General features: G+C 35.4%; 1 protein-coding gene across 9 annotated transcripts in view; it reads right to left on the minus strand.

Annotated features, from left to right (window-relative positions):
- Positions 1 to 18,409, minus strand: part of CUL2 (cullin 2) — a 155,840-nt gene that overhangs the window by 25,457 nt on the left and 111,974 nt on the right. For all 9 annotated transcript variants that reach the window (XM_006933355.5, XM_023256527.2, XM_023256526.2 and 6 more), the window contains 2 exons: positions 3,104 to 3,200; positions 2,901 to 3,011 (listed from right to left, as the gene is read on the minus strand). In XM_006933355.5, coding sequence (XP_006933417.3) covers positions 2,901 to 3,011; positions 3,104 to 3,200 — 208 coding nt within the window. The remainder of the gene's footprint in view (positions 1 to 2,900; positions 3,012 to 3,103; positions 3,201 to 18,409) is intronic.

An 18,409-nucleotide genomic window follows, 5' to 3' on the forward strand; every position in this document is an offset into this window, starting at 1 on the left:
TTAATCTAATTATTTTATATTGGTTCCTCTTATAAAATGTAAGTGTAAACAGTATGTACATTAATTATCACATTAAAGATTTCATTAAAATTTCTGACAGTCAAATATAGTCTTAGTTAAATATGTCAATCAAGATCTTTAGTAAAGCTTATCCTATATAAGAAACATTGGGCTACAAACAATATACTGATTAATATTAATAAGAACCAGCTAATAAAGATAATAGCTAGAGAATCTGGCTAATCTCTACCTCAAAACAAAACTGCATTTGCAATAAAAATCATGCTAGCATAGTATAGACTTTGAAAATACCCTGCAATGCAAAGCTATATAACTAGAGTTTTTGAACTTAACAGGTCCCAGAGAACTATGTATAGTTAAGCCTTTAGGGAGTACTACTGATTTGTCTGGGCATAATTAGATAATACTGGGGGGAGGGAGTGCCTGGTGGCTCAGTTGGTTAAGCATCCAAGTCTTGGTTTCAGCTCAAGTCATGATTTCATGGTTTAGAGACTGAGTCACGCTGATAGCATGCAGCCTGCTTGGGATTTACTCTCTCCTTCTCCCTCTGCCCCTCCCCTGCTCACACTCTCTCCCTCTCTCTTAAAGTAAACAAACAAAACTTAAAAAAAAGAAGCTAATACTGGGATGAAAGGTGATGTTGAGAGGGGAAATAAGACATCATTCCTGGATACCTCTCAGATACCTTTTGATGAAAATGAGGTAAAGATGGAAGAGAGATTCATGGTCCTATCTTTGCCACCCTGTGGAACCAGGAGTTCAGGGCAGACACAGAAACCAAAGGTAGCCAAAAAAGTATCCAGACTAAAAGACGATGGGGCATCTGGGTGGCTCTGCTGGTTAAGCGTCGACTCTTGATTTCAGCTCAAGTGATCTCATGCTTGTGAGATCAGCCGCACATAGGGCTCCAGGCTCTGTGCTGGGCATGGAGCCTGCTTAAGATTCTCTTTCTTCCGCTTCCTCTGCCCCTCCCTGCTCATTCATGTGCATATGTGTGAACTGTCTCTCTCTCAAAAAAAAAAAAAAAAATAATAATAATAATAATAATAGCCTATAAGATGTTTATAGCACATATTTAATCAACAAAGACAGTCATTTTGGTAAGTTTTTCTTTCAAAACAAAAATATCCCTTAAAAGGATTATGCCCATTAATCATTATAGTGCACTGTAAGTGACTTTAGTGTTTATGGGTTAACTAAATGCAACAGGAATTAGAGTCTGGAGGTGAGGAAGGATGAGTAAAGGAAAAAAAAATAATGACAATCGGGAGAAGGGTACGTATCAAGAGGAAGGTAGACAAGAGTGGAGTATCTCCATGCAAGGCTTCAAATAGTTACAAAATGACTTATAGCTGGGGAGGAAAGGCCAAAACTACAGGTAAAATACAGAAAGAGAAGTAGGACGGCTACATTAGTCTGTAAATTAAATGAACTACTTTTATATATGCTATTTCCCAAACATAATTTCCAAAGGCCCTCCTTTTTACAGTTTGAGATATAATTTACTTATTGTATGATTTACCCATTTAAAATATAATTCAATTGTTTGGGTGTATTACATTATTAGTGTTTTCAAAATTGTGGTAAAATATACATAACATAAAATATGTCACTTTAACCACTTTTTGACTGTGTTCAGTGGCATTAATTACATTCACAGTGTTGTGCAACTATTTCTAAAACTTTTTCACCACACCGAACAAAAACTCTTTAACCATTAAACAATAACTCTCTATTCTCTCCTCCTCCCAGTAACATCTCAACAACTTTCTGTTTCCATTAATTTATCTATTCTAGATATCCCACATTCTAGACAGTGTATGGTTCTACATAAGTGAAAATACAGTATTTTTGCCAAGGGCCTCCTTGTGAACCAAATGTAACAAGAAGTGTACGTTATCACTGATATTCTGTGCATACTTTTCAGGATTGGACCTAGAACCTTTAACAAGAGTCTAAGATGCAAAAAGGGCTTGGAGCTAAGAATCACTGACTTAATGTAACCTCTTAATAGATGGGGAAAAATGTCCCAGAGGCTTACTCAAGGTGCCAGAGCTAGTGACAACAGCAGGAAGAGAATAAAAGAGCTCAGACTTTTAGACCTGGGCTTTGTGGAATATATAATGTATCAGTAAGTACTGATATTTCTTAACCTGTCATCTATGGAGGCCAGTCTATAATTATTCCACTTATAATACGTTATTTTTCTTGGCTAAACAAACTAACAGATATCATCCTATAATAAAATGCTTGAAATTCAGTACAGCAAGTGAAAAAACCTGGCTAAAAATTTAATACATCTTATATGATGGCTGACTTTATAACTATTCCTTTACCAAGAAAATACACATACAGTTTTAAATATGGTAATCAATAAATGTTGGTTTAAGGATTAATTAAAGTTTCTTCTGGAGCTTTTACTCAGTCTTCCAAAAGCTGAACAGACCCAAAGAGTAACCTATCCAAATATCTAGAATTATTATATTTTTCCTTATTTTCACTTCCATTTTAAAGAAGAAAAGATAAAAACCCACATACCTCGCTTCTATGTTTATCCTATGCCTTAAACTTATCTACTAAGCGTAAATATAGTTTATCCTTTAGCCAAGACTGTGAATATTAATTTTAAAGGCAAGCAAATCAAGCAATCAGGATTTATCAAAAAGCATCAACCATGATGAAAATTGGATAGCACTTTTTCTCATGGAAAATGCCACAGCAAGAACAATGATTTATCAATAGGAATTAATTATAACCCAGAGTAATGATCAAACAAATAAAAGCTTTTTCCACTTTCTTAATTAAGAAAACAAATGTTAAATAAAACCATGCCTGACATATAAGAGATGATGCATTTAACATAATATGCTCTTTCTTACCTTTTCCATATACTGTGAGCAGTTTGATTCTTGTAATAAATTTGAAGCTTCTTGTTTGTAATATTCTCCTGTTTCAGTCAGAAAGGGAGACTCAAAGATTTCCTGATAAAACTAAATAAATCAATTAAAATTTAATTAAAAAATTAGAACAAGTAATTTAAAAAATTAAAGGTCTGATTATGTTTTTAAAGGAGGCTTTTTACCTTTAAGGGGAATTTTTTCTTATACTGTTCAACATGAACAAAGGAGTTAATAACCCCATGGATTACTTTCTGGTTTGGGTCTTCTCCACCACGATCACTAAAACAAGGTATAACAAAAAATATTGAGAATACAATTATCTATGGAAAAATAGCAAAGAATGCCAAAATATGGCTGTTAATACTCTATTGGTCTAATCAATTTATAAAGCATTTTAAAGGTCAATGCATGCTTGATGCTTAAAAATAATTTTTTTCATATCATAGCTGAATTAATATTTATGATAGTTAATGTAGTCATTAGATGTCATTTCAATAAATGAGAAAAGTGTTAATTGTAAATACTACATTGATACTCGGATGATACCACTTTCATTTTAGAGTAGACATGAGGCCATCAATTCAAGACTTTTAATACTGATGGTTAAAAATATTTGAATTTGACTTGCCACAAACTGTTACTAGAGGATTTGGTCAGAATTCAGTCTGGACCATTACAAGTATGCCCATAATAATCTGACAGTACACATAAACTCTATATATTATTACTCCCTGAAGGGACTAATAGGTGCTATCTTTAAGAGATCTGCCACTGAGTTGCTTCCCATGCAAACACAAAGGTTTTTGGAAATTTTAGACATTTAGTGAGATATGTTTCAGTATTTCTATATCCCTTTACAGCTGCAAAGGAATCTAAAATCACCTCAATTATTCATGTGACATTTGGTAAGTTCCTACTTAGCCAAGGCACTATTTGTGATGCAAGTTTTATTTATCAAAAAATTGTTTTTAATGTTTATTTATTTTTGAGAGAGAGAGAGACAGAGCATGAGCGGGGGTAGGGCAGAGAGAGAGGGAAACACAGAATCTGAAGCAGGCTCCAGGCTCCGAGCTGTCAGCACAGAGCCCGACGCAGGGCTCGAACTCATGAACCACGAGATCACGCCCTGAGCTGAAGTTGGACACTCAACCAACTGAGCCACCCAGGCGCCCCTAAGATGCAAGTTTTAAACATGGTAACAAGTGTAGGTGAATGTCAGGCTTTCTAATTACAGAAAGAGAAAATGAAATAGAAAAAAATAGTTTGCCTAAAGCCACAGACCAACAGTCTGGCCCAAAGTTGGGAGTTTCTGACTCCAGTACTAATGCTCAAATCAAACCATTATGTGGTCAAAGGTTTACCTTCCTCCTGGCAATCTTTCACCTCACTTTAAAATGTCTTTTTTTTTCCTCTGAGTTAATATTTATTTTACAGAGAGAACAACAGAAAATACATGATCACCATTCCATCATAAAAATATCTTGTTCTTTACAGTAGGATAAAAAGACTTTCTAACATTTTTGAAAAGTGTTGAGGCAATGATGTTTACATATTAGTGTCCTTCCCTGCCTCTGCATCTCTCTAATACTCTTTCATTCTTTCTTTAATTATCTGGATAGTCTGGGGGAAGGTTTTTGTACTTGAACAAATATAGGTATAATAATTCTGTCAGTTATAAAATCTCAGATACAAAATCTACATTTTGATATTACTAACAAAAGCAATGAGTTCCTATAATGTCACATATACTGCTCTGCTCACCTTCTATCAGTTCCTTCCTAAATCCAAATTAAATCTGGTGAAATAATGATCTAACCTATCTCATCTATTTGGAACACACCAGATTTTTTTTCTTTTAACTTTGCCTAGGGCCAAATAAAAATCAGTCAAGAATGAGAAACGTCTGAATTTTTGGAAAATTAGACTGCTAAAATTCTTTTCATGACCGAAGTCTATTCTCCCTGCTCAGCACCAGGAAAACTTCCACTCCTGATATTCTCAGCACTCTTGCCATTTGTTTCTGATCCCAAAAGGCCCAGGTAAGCTGGAATTGGGTAACACACTGTCTAGAAGAAACACAGATATTCCTAGTGCTTAATAACTAAGCTGTCCTCCCTAAAAAGATAACAGCTGAATTCAGAAACTCTTAGGCATAATTATTCAATCTTTAAGATCACCACACACTTTTATAACTATACAAAACATTATAAATATACAGTATTTCTATTAGGCTGACAGATAATGAAAATAAACTGAAATGATACCAAGTTAGTAATACACAAAAGCACTGACTAAATTGGTCATCTGAATAAACTCTAGTTTTCATCTAAGAACCTGGTCCCAAAAGATAAACCCTGAGAAAAGAAATGAATTTTTAGAAATACTGCTAATTATTTTATCTTAACAGGACTGTGTGGCAAATGCCTACAAAAGTCATAATGAAATTACCAACATAATGAAACCAATCAGCTGAGATGATAGGTACCAAAAGGAATATTTAGCATAGACCTTAAGACCAGGATTTTAGAGTCAGGCTGCCTGGGTTTGAGTTCTGGTTGCATTAATATGTCACCTTGGGCAGGCACTTCTTAACCTCTTGGTACTCACTCAGATCTCCTCTTCTGTAAAGTGGGGATAATAAAAGTACCTACACCTCATGGCTGTGAGGATGTGGTAAAGATTAAGCATAACACTAGAAAGCATGTAACACAGTGCTTGGTATAGGAATAAACAATTAATAAATACCACCTATTATTTTAAGTACTAATAGGAACAAAATGGAAGCATTTTTAATATATTAGAGAAGAGAATAAAGAGACCAAAAAAAGCACTGATTGTCATTTTAAAATCAAAGCTTTTAAAGCCTATGAAATGAGCTTTTAACTCAAACAGCAGACCAAATTTGTGACAGTCATCAAAAGTTAGGCTGGAACTCTCAAAAGTCTTGATACTGATATATGACAAGGGGTACATTAATCTCTTAGTGAAACCTTCCCTTTACCCGTATGTTTAAATGAAAGTAGCGTTCCAGCAAACTAAATGCAGTCCCCTGTCCCTACTGTAAATCTGGGAAATGATAGGAAGGTTACTTTTTAGTACCCCATTGTTGGTGGTAGCCCTTGGACTTAACGAAATTGAAAAAAGATGGAAAGAAGACAGGACAGTGTGGGAAAATAAAACTATATGCAAAAATGCACAAGAGAATGAAATGCTACAAGGAGAGGATGGGAAAGGAGTAGAGGAAGACAGGCAAAGAAGTGGCAGACACCAAAAGCTGGACAGCACAGAAAGTTGATAAAACCATCCAGGACATGAGGAGCAAGAGTCAGTCTCTGAAGCAAGACGAGTCGCAGCTCTGTGTGTGTGACCCTCTGGGGCGGTAAGCAGGGCATGAGAGGCAGCGGAGCTCAAGAAGGGAAACCGCTGCAACCAGAAGACTTGCTGCGGCCCTCACCTGAGAACACCTCCTAGTTTCCCCTATTCCCACCCGAGAAAGGCAATGGGAAATCGAGGAAATGTTTTACCTTCAGACTGGCAAGATTTCCTAACAGCAAGTATTGCTGAATGGCAGAGAAACAGGCATTCTCACATTCTGCTTGTGGAAGAACAAGCGCATCAGAGGGCAAACTGGCAAAATTCTAAATGCATGTACTCTATGGCTCCAAACAAACATCTGCATTCATGCACGATAAAAAGCGAGAGTTGGATTAGTGGGTAAACTGGAAACAACCTAATATACACCATGAGAAGGGTTTAATAAAATGAGGTAGGACCATACTAAATAAATACTAAGTAACAGTTTAAAAAGAATGTGGTATATACTAACAGAAAAATTATCAAGATATATAATTGAATAAAAAAAGTTAGTAAGTATGTACATCATTTATGATTTTAAAAAGTTAGAAAAAATCACATAAAAAAGAAAACAATCTCTGTATTGTACTTATTTCTGTATGTAAACATAAAAAGACCTAGGAAAAGGTTTGTAAAGACACTTAAGCAAATAATAACAGGGATTATTACCTCTGGGAAGAGAAAGCCTAGGAAAAGGATCTGGAACATTCAAAGTTTTTCAAGAATGTATGTACCACTTGTGTATTTAAAACAAAGTTTTTCATTGAGTAGCTAATTACATGGTCCAGGGAAGAAAATGTACAAGGTGAGTCTGGCACATCCTGACACACTAGGTAACAAGAAAGGTTGCAAGGATGACTAGGATCTTCTCAAAAAGACCATGGTGCCACCTAACCAAATGCAAGCAATTTAAACTTTAGTAAAACAGCACAATGAATAGAAACAAAGCAAATGTATTTAGGTCTATAAGATCATCATAATATACTGGGGGAATAAGGCTAATTGGTCACTTTCTGAGGATAACAACAACCCAACTCATTATCTTGACAAATGGGTAAAGAACAAACTAAGCAGTTATTTTACCCTTCCTATATGAACTTCACCATTGGGTAACCAAATAGTAGACGAAGGGAAGCATGTCTTTATAAAACTATTGCTTCCAGGTAGGAGTTAAAACAAAATGATAGAAATAGAGTGACAGTTTTATAAACCTCATTAAACAAAAGATGTCAGTATTCAGCATCAGTGGTTGCTTATATCCAAAACAAGTGAAAAAACAGACATTATGAAAGAACAAAGTATCTATAGTTTCGTCCGAGGGAACCAAGGAGTCTGCCAATTTGCAGGAAATAAAGAGGACAAAGGATCACTTTTTGGATGGACAAAACTAAACTCTTACAGAGTCTAGGAATATACACGTGGGTGATAAAATCATAAGTAATAGAAGAAAGGAACTACCTTACAAGTCAGCATAAAGGTAACTTTTGCATAAAGGAAGGGATGGGACACATACAAAGGTTTCAGGGGTGGCTGGCATGGTTCTATTTCTTGACTTGGGTGGTAATAACAAGAATATTCACTTTATAATAATTCATTAGGCTGTACAATTGTGTTGTGCAGTTTTCTGTATCTTTTAATTTACATTTAAAAAGTTAAATAACGCACACACAGCAAAATCCCCCCAAATACAAAAGAAAACTGATATAACAATATTAATATGTGCCAGAATAAAGAAAAAGAGCACAAGATATATGATGTTACAACAATAAAAATAATTAACCATGAAGATAATAATCCTGATATTTACTCAACTAACAAACAGAGATTCAAAATGTATGAAACAAAAACTATTAATTGCAAGGAAAAAAGTCAATAAATCTAAAACTGAGCTGGGAAATTTTAAAATACATTTTTCAGAAACTCTGAGATTCAAAAGAATAAAGACTGAGTTAGATTTTTGTTTTTATCTAAGACTGTATTTTTCCCTCAATGAAGTCTCCAGGGTCTAAACAACTAATAAATAAAAATGACAAACACATGGATGCATCAGAGAAAGCATACATCAGCCATACCAGGCTATGTTACAAAGTGTTCCAAATTCAAAGAGGGGAATTTCATTTCAATTTTTGCTTTTGTTCACAGAGTACTCAACACTAAAAAGTTAACTACAGAATTACTGGGGAAAAGAAATGCAACTCTGAATCCTTCTAACATTAAAAACTCAGGGTTTTCAATGGTATCCTTAAGTATCTAAGTAATTCCTTTTATAAGCATTTAAAAATATATCTATTTATTTCCTTTTTATAATTTCATATATCCAATTTTAATTTTAAGTAAAACTAAAGTCCTTGCAGAAAATTTATTTCACAATATTTATTTTCTATATTTATGCTTGCCTCTTTATATATTACTGAAAATATTCAAATTCTTATACTATAACATTTGGATCCATGAAGTTACACTATTTTATTTATTAAAATTATAAACAACTTTAGGTTGTTACTGCACTGAAAGTCCCAGTTGGCAATTCTACTATATTAATATGAAAGATAGATAAGTTACCATATGAACAAAATTACTTCTATCTTTCCAAGTGAAGTAAATACTGAAAAATATGCAATATACAATCTATGGTTACATCATGTGTTTTCTTCCTTATATATATATATATATATATATATATATATATATATATATGAAGGAGCACCTTTACTTAAAAATTCTACAACCTACATTCCACTTTTAAACCTAATATTTCTCTGAAACACTTTTCTTCAAAATGAAACTGTGATTATTCCTATAGTGTTTACATAGCTCAAGAGAAGCCATCTTTATAAGAATACAATTAAGCTGAAAGAGTTCAGTCCCAATTTATATCTTAAAAGCAGATGATGCATGATCTTTAAGCCATCAGCTCCTCCTTTTCTCCCTTTGCATCATTTTACATTGCTGTCTTTTCTGTCTGTCCTTTTAAACCTTCTTCTTGTCTTTCCTGCAGAGATCCCACTTCACCCAACTGAAAAGTCATGAAATTCTAACTATAGTTTACTAAGTATTTCAGCATTCATGCTCCGTAAGAATCCTCACTGAGTGGAACATACTGATTTCACAAGGAAAAATCTTCCATTAGTCTGAGGGTAACTTTACTTCTTCAAACGCTGAGATGGGCCTCAATTTTCTGAAATCTTCAAAGAAGTTACCTCAGGACTGGAAATATTATGATCTATATATTTTTCTTATAATATGGGAAATGTAAGACAATTGCATGTGAGATCACATACAAAAATTCCTAGGCTCATGGGTGGTGGTAGGGCATAAAATATACCTAATACACATAACCAAACTTACATTAAGAAGTAATCTTTTCTTTAAAGATAGCAACCAAATTAATTATTTTACTGATGAGTTTAATACTACACAGCTGAAAGGGGGGAAAAAGTGTATTACTCTGCTTTAAAAAAAATTATAATCATAAAATTAACTGAGGTAGAGATTATCTAACCCAAATTGTAGGAAAGAGCAATCACATTAGTATCAGATAACTACCTATGTGGTAGAAGCAAGCATTTTTAGCTAAAGGACAGTGTTAAAAATCATAGGGCCAAAAAAAAAAAAGAAATGTAGACAGCTGCTGGAACACAGTTTCAAAGTACCAGTATCTGGTATGGTGAATATCTAAGAGCAAACATGCTACTAAGTATTTAAGAATTAGGAAAGACATATGTTTTTATCTTTTAGCAACTCTTGGCCATTGTGATAAAAATAATCTTTCAGACTACATTAAATAATTTTAGTATTAAGTAAGACCCATCTACAGAAGAAGGAAACGAGTTCTATCTGTCAAGGATTGCTGGTTCGTTAGCATTCTCTACTCTGAAGTTTTTTAACGTATAATCTTCTCTTTACTTCTGTGCATTGTTTTCAAACTATGTTTCCTAGTGCTCTCAGCAATTTACCAGTCTCTTGTCAAAGTCTCTTGCGTTATTGTCATCCTGTTTATGACAGTTGCTTTCTTATTTACATCTAATTAGACCTCATATAAAACCATATACTGGAAAACAGAAATTTCAAGTTGAAAGGGGCCTCCAAAGGTCAGCTGATACAACCTTCCCTATTTCACAGGAATCCAATGAGGTAATTTATTCAGGAAACAGAATTATAAAAGAAATTGGAATGCCCTGATTTCCAATCTGTCTGTTGTTCATACAAATTATTTAGAGAGGGTTGCTTAAAATTTAAAAGGAGGTGGGGGGAGGGGCAAGAATCTAGACCTAAGGAATCAAGGAAGATTAAGACTATGTAGGCTGAGAATCATTTTTCTGAAAACATCTATAAATACTTTCTCAAGAGTTTGGGAAGTAAAAAAGCATAACCCCCAAGGATGAAAAAAAAAAAACAAAACTGATCCAACCAAAAGGCGTTTCAACCTGTTAAATCCATTACAGATTTGAAGAATAACAGATAATGTTAACTGAATTCATAAGAAGTGTTAAAAGGTTAAGCTGTCTTGACAAGCTTTACATAAGAACCTGTTTAATGAAAAATACCTACACAAACTGGATTGCTTTAAGGAGTTATTACAAAAAGTTTTCACTTGGATATTAATTTTACTGAATACTTATTGTACCTTATTATGCCTCAGGGAGTGTAGTAAATACTTTACATAAAGCATCTCATTTCATCTCAACAACAGCAATATAAAATGGGCATTGTTAACATTCTTTTAATAACTTGATTTAGACAAAATTCTTTTGGCATCAAGGGAAAAATAGCTGGCAGCTAAATCACAGAAGTGTGTAAAAATATTCCCTAGGGAACAAGTTACTCCACTCTGGTATTTTAAAAACTTGTAATTTTCAATCAATTTTCACTTTATTTTACTTCTTACTCCTAATCGCTCTTTTTAAAAAGTAAATTTCATCATTTGCAGTAGGAAGTATGGGCAGTAATTCAACTATTTCTTATGCTTTTAAAAATTATTAATGGAGCTCTAACACAGGTCTACAATAAGCTAGGTAAATTATTAATGTCTTTATTTTCTTTAACTGAGATTACCAGATAGGAAACAATGCTTAAATATCAGAAATTCTACATACTGTCTTACATTAGGAACCCTTCCTCAACCTCCACACTATATAATCATATCTCAGCTGAACGAATACACAGATTCCTGTAAAAAAAAAAAAAACTTTGGTTAGAGATTTTAAAGTGTCCCTCTCACCAAAGATTCTATATACATTTCAGTCCAATCTAAAAACAGTCTTGTCTCCCAGAAGAAGGAAAGAAAAGAAAAATAAGAATGGGATAATAAAAGAGAAAGAAAGATACAACAGGGAAGATCAACTGAGACAAAATTGATTCTTTGAAAAAAAAAATCCAACAAAATACACAAATCTCTAGTAAAAGTCCTCACGAAAAGATACATGCAAGCAATATTATGAGTGAAGACATCACTCCAGATGGTAATTAAAAGGAAAATAAAATACCAAGTGACTAAAGTTCGTATCACAAGTAAAAAAAAGAAAGTATTGTTGATATACTCTACTCTTTGATATTATATGATGAGAAGGGCATATATATCACCATGTGGAATTTCTCCTCCAAACCCATAATCTCAATCTGACCCAACATCACAGAAATCAAAGTTGACAGACATACTACAAAATACCTGATCACTAATTTTTAAAAAAAAGTGTCAATTCATGAGAGACAATGGAAGACTAAAAATATCTCCACCAAGTAGAAGAGACCAAGAGAGACATGACAGCTAAATACAATGTTGTGATTTAGACTGGATCCTGGAGCAGAATCAGTGAAAAACTGAGAAAGTACAAATACAATCTGTAGTTTAGTTAACAGTTTTTTTTTTTTTTCAACGTTTATTTATTTTTCGGACAGAGAGAGACAGAGCATGAACGGGGGAGGGGCAGAGAGAGAGGGAGACACAGAATCGGAAACAGGCTCCAGGCTCTGAGCCATCAGCCCAGAGCCCGACGCGGGGCTCGAACTCACGGACCGCGAGATCGTGACCTGGCTGAAGTCGGACGCTTAACCGACTGCGCCACCCAGGCACCCCAAGTTAACAGTTTTATACTAACGTTCATAAATATACCATGGGTTGTGAGATGGTAATATTAGGAAAAGAGGAGTATACAGGAACTTTCTGTATTGGCTTTGCAACTCTTCTATAAATTTAAAGTTCTTTCAAATAACAACTTTTTTAAAGTAAATACTGTCAACAACTATTTCCAAAAATTCTGAAAAAATAACTCACAACGGACTCAGAAGAAATAAATATCTGACTACTGAAAAAACTACAGGCAGTGTAAAAAATTCTATGACAACTGTTTTGGGATCCAGCACTAAGATTTGGCAAAAGCTGGAGATTGGAAAGATGGCAGAGTAGGAGGATAGTGAGCTCACCTCATCTCAAGGACACACCAAGTCAACAACTACATCTACACAATTCTGAAAATAATCTGAAGACTGGCAGAACAAATCTTCCACAACTAGTTGTAGAGGAAGCCACATCAAAAAGAAGTGTGAGAAGCGGCGCCTGGGCGGCTCAGTTGGTGAAGCTTCTGACCTCGGCTCAGATCATGTTCTGGGTTGATGGGCTCGAGCTCTACATCGGGCTCTCTGCTGTCAGCTCAGACCCTGCTTTGGATCCTCTGTCTCCCTCTCTCTCTGCTCCTCCCCCTTTCTCACTCTCTGTCTCTCAAAATAAATAAATAAAAACATTAAAAAAAAAAAAAAAAGATGTGAGAGACAGAAATGCAGTCAGGAACCAAACCCTAAGCAACTAACCACAAGTGGGAGGGATATCACAAACAAGAAGGTGTGAGGGGATTAGACCCTACACCATGGACCTCCAGCCCTGGGGACCCACACTGATAAGATGAGTCCCCATAATGTATGGCTTTGAAAATCATCTGGCTTAATTTCAGGAGCATTAAAAACCAGCAGAGCTTAACCCCTGGAGGCCTGGAAGGCAATAGGAAACCGAGTCCTTGCCCTTAAAGAACAGCACACTAAATAACTTGGCAGAGACACAGCATAGAAATAGCAGTTTGGGGGTGCCTGGATGGCTCAGTTGGTTAAGCATCCGACCTCAGCTCAAGTCATGACCTCATGGCTCATGAGTTCAAGCTCTGTGTCGGGCTCTGTGGTGACAGGTCAGAGCCTGGAGCCTGCTTCCGATTCTGTGTCTCCCTCTCTCTCTCCCCCTCTCCCGCCTGCACTGTCTCTCTCTCAAAAATAAACAAACATTAAAAAAAAAAAACAGTTTGAAGGTGCTTGGGGTATATATGAAGATTTACTGACTAATCTTAGAATATGTTGACGGGGCAGGGATCTGCAGGAGACTTCTCCAGGAGCTAAAGTGTTGGTAGGTGCCATTTCTCTTCTACTCCCTGATCTATATAATTGGACACAGTTCTAACACTCTCCCATCTACACTGCTACCACAGCTGGTCCTCACCGCCCCAGTGTTCTCCTACTGACCTGCTCCACCCAAGAAACCCATCTCAGCAGACATCCTTCCAAAGTGGCTCTTGCCCTGTCACAATACTATACACTAGCTCGTCCACAGTTCCGGCCGCCAGGCCTCTTAGCTGGCTGCACATGGAGCAAGCCCTTGTTCTTCAGTATGCTAACAGTGGTGGCAGAAACTAACTGCAGACAGCTAGGGTGAGTGCTGGCCCCAACTACCAGTTAGCCCAGGCAGTTAACAGCTGGGCCTCTCAACAGTGTGGGGAACAAATTCGGTCCAGTGCCCCAACAGCAGGCAAAGTAGGTTACTGTAGACAGTTGGGCTGAAGGCCAGTCCCATCTACCACCATGCCCACAGCAACTGTGGCTCAGCCACAACAGGAAGGCCCATGCAGCTTACACAGGGGACACCAATGGAGCACCTGGTTTTGCTGACGAGGGGGGGATTGTGCTGCAGGGCAATACAGGACTTCTTCTACACAAGTCTACTACTTTCAAGACCAAGCGACACAGCTAACCTACTATATACAGAAACAGAGAGATTTAGACAAAATAAGAAGGCAGAGGAATACGCCTCAAATGAAAGAACAAGACAAAATAACAGAAAAAGAGCTAAATGAAATGAAATATTTCTCATAGAGTTCAAAGTAATGGTCATTACGATACCTGACTTGAGAGAAGAGTGGATTAATTCAGTGAGAACTGCAACAAAGATACAAAATATTAAAAAGAGTTGAAGAACACAATTAGCTGAAATAAAAAATATACTAGAGGGAATCAACAGCAGATGAGAAAATGCAGGAATGGATCAGTGATCTGGAAGACAGGGTAATGGAAAGCAATCAAGCTGAACAGCAAAGACAAGACAAAACAAAACAAACCTAAAAAAGAGAGAGAGAGAGAGAGAGAAAGAAAAAAAAGAATAAAAAATAAGAATAGGTAAGAATAGGTTAAAAGAACTCTGCAACATCATCAAGAGTAATAATTTCTGTATGACAGGGATCCCAGAAAAAGAAGGAAGAAGAGGTTGGAGAATTTATTTAAAGAAACAATAGCTGAAAATTTCCCTAATCTGAGAAAGAAAACAAACATTCAGGTCCAGGAAGTATAGACTTAACAAGACAAACCCAAGGACGCCCACACCAAGACACCTAATAACTAAAATGGCAAAAGTAATGACAAAGAGAGAATTTTAAAAGCAGCAAGAGAAAACAGTTATATACAAGGGAAATACTATAAGACTATCAGCTGATTTTTCAGCAGAAACTTTGCAGGCCAGAAGAAAGTGGTACAAGATGTTCAAAGTACTGATAGGAAAAAAACCTACAACCAAGAATACTCTACCTGACAAGGTTATCATTCAGAATTGAAGGAGAGACAAAGAGATTCCCTAGACAAACAGAAGTTAAAACTTATCACCACTAACCCAGCCTTACAAGAAATGTTTAAAGGGAGTTCATTAAGTGGAAAGAAAATAAAGGTATTTAATTTCACATCAATTTAAAAGCAATTATATCTGCAAAAATCAGTCAAGAGATAAATTTAAAAGATGTAAAATATGCTATCATATAAGTAAAATGTGGAGGGAAGGAATAGAAATTTAATGATTTCACAATGTATTCAAAATTGAGCAACCATCAACTTAATATAGCCTGCTATACACATAAGATATATATGACCCCAATGGTAACCAGAAATCAAACACCTATAGTAGATACACAAAAAATAAAGAGGACAGAATCTAAGCATAACACTAAAGCAAGCCATCAAACCACAAGGGAAGAGAGTGAGAAAAGAAGAACAGAAAAGAACTACAAAAATAACCAGAAAACAACAAACAAAATAATATTTAATAAGTACATACTTATCAGTAATTACTTTAAATATTTATGGACTAAATACTCCAATCAAAAGACGTAGGGTAACTAAATGGATAAAAAACCAAGACCCATCTATATGCTGCCTACAAGACTCACTTCAGATCTAAAGACACATCATACAGAGTAAAAGTGAAGGGATGGAAAAAAACATTCTATGCAAATGGAAGTGAAAAAAAAGGCTGGAATATAAATACATATATCAGACACAATAGACTTTAAAACAAAGACTGTAGCAAGAGACAAAGAAAATCAGTATATAATGATAAAGGGATCCATCCAACAGGAGAACAGAACAAGTGTAAATATCTATGCATCCAACATATGAGCACCTAAATATAGAAAGCAAATATTAACACACATAACAGGAGAAACTGACAGTAATACATTAATAGTAAGGAACTTTAACACTCCACTTATATCAGTTGTTAGATCATCCAAACAGAAAATCAATAAAGAAACCATGGCTTTGAACAACCCCTTAGACCAGATAGATGGACCTAACAAGATACATATAGAACATTCCATCCACAAACAGCAGAATACATATTCTTTTCACATGCATATAGAACATTCTCTGGGACTGATCACATGTTAAGCCACAAAACAAGTGTCAATGAATTTAAGAAGACTGAAATCATATCAAGCATCTTTACCAACCACAATAGTATGAAACTAGAAATCAATTAAAGGAAAAAAACACTAGGAAAAAACACAAATACATGGAGGCTAAAAACATGCTACTAAACAATCAATGGGTCAAGAAAGAAATCAAAGAGGAACTCAAAAAATTCATGGAGACAAATGAAAATAATAGTCCAAAATCTTTGGGACACAGCAAAGCAGTTCTGAGAGAGACGTATACGTTCATACAAGCCTATCTCAAGAAACAAGAAAAATATCAAATAATCAAACCTTACACTGAAAGCAACTAGAAAAATATGAACAAACTAAGCCTAATGTTAGTAGAAGGAAGAAAATAATAAAAATTAGAGGGGTGCCTGGGTGGCTCAGTTGGTTGGGTATTTGACTCTTGTTTTCAGTTCAGGTCATGATCTCACGGTTTGTGAGTTGGAGCCCCACACTGGGCTCTGTGCTGACAGTGCAGAGCCTGCTTAGAGTTCTCTTTCTACCTCTCTCACTGCCCCTCTCCTGCTTGCTCATGCTCTCTCTCTCTGTCTCAAAATAAATAATTTAAACGAAAAGAAAATAATAAAGATTAGAGCAGAAATAACTGGAGACTAAAGAAAAAACAAGAAAACACCAATGAAATCAAAAGCTGGTTCTTTGAAATATGAACACAACTGATAAACATTTAGCCAGACTCATACAAAAAAAAAGGGGGGGGGGGTGCTCAAATAAATAAAATCAGAAATGAAAGAGGAGAGATAACAACCCATACCAGAGAAATACAAAGAATAAGAAACTACCACTAACAAGTACATGCCAATAAACTAGACAACCTAGAAGAAATGGATAAATTTCTAGAAACATACAATCTCCTAAACTGAATCAGGAAGAAATAGAAAATTTGACCAGACCAATTACTAGTAATGATAATGAATTGGTAATCGAAAAACTCCCAACAAACAAAAAGTCCAGGACCAGATGGCTTCCCAGGCAAATTCTACCAAACATTTAAAGAAGACTTAACAATGATCCTTCTCATACTATTCCAAGAAATAGAAGAGGAGGGAATACTCCAAATTCATTCTACAAAGTCAGCATTACCCTGACATCAAACCAAGACAATCACTAAAATACAAAACAAAAACAAAAAGAACAAAACAAAAACTACAGTCTAATATCCCTGATTAACACAGATGCAAATATCCTCAACAAAGTATTAGCAAACCACATTCAACAATGCATTAAAAGGACCATTCAACACAATCAAGTAGGATTTATTCCAGAGATGCAAGAGTGGTTCAGTATTCATGAATCAATCGATGTGATACCTTACATTAACAAGAGGAAGGATAAAAACTATATGATCATCTCAACAGATAGAGAAAAAGCATCTGACAAAATACAACATCCATTCATGATAAAAGCTCCCGACAGGGGCAACTGAGTGGCTCAGTAGGTTAAGCGTCAGACTCTTTGATTTCAGCTCAGGTCATGATCTCACAGTTCGTAGGTTCTAGCCCCACATTGGGCTCTGTGCTGACAGCATGGAGCCTGCTTGGGATTCTCTCTCTCTCCCCTCTCTGCCCCTCCTCTGCTGTCTCTCTCTCTCAAAAATAAATTAATAAACATTTAGTAATAAAAAAACAAAAAACCCGACAAAGTGATTTAGAGAAAACATACCTCAGTATAATAAAGGCCATATATGAAAAACCCACAGCTAACATCATATTCAATGGTGAAAACCTGAAAGCTTTTCTTCTAAGATCAGGAACAAGATAAAAATGTCCACTCTTACAACTTTCATTCAACATAGCACTGAAGTCCTAGCTGCAGCAATCAAACAAGAAAAAGAAATAAAAGGCATCCCAATTGGTAAGAAAGAAGTAAAATTGTCACTATTTACAGATTAGGAACAAGACAAAAATGTCTACTCTCACAACTTTCATTCAACATAGCACTGGAAGTCCTAGCTGCAGCAATCACACACAAAAAAGAAATAAAAGGCATCCAGATTGGTAAGAAAGAAGTAAAACTGTCACTATTTGCAGATGATATGATACTATATATAGAAACTAAAAATCCCACCAAAAAAACTATTAGAACTAATAAATGAATTTAGTAGGCTTGCAGGATACA

The sequence above is a fragment of the Felis catus genome, chromosome B4, assembly GCF_018350175.1.
Source record: "Felis catus isolate Fca126 chromosome B4, F.catus_Fca126_mat1.0, whole genome shotgun sequence".
Taxonomy (NCBI): Eukaryota; Metazoa; Chordata; class Mammalia; order Carnivora; family Felidae; genus Felis; species Felis catus.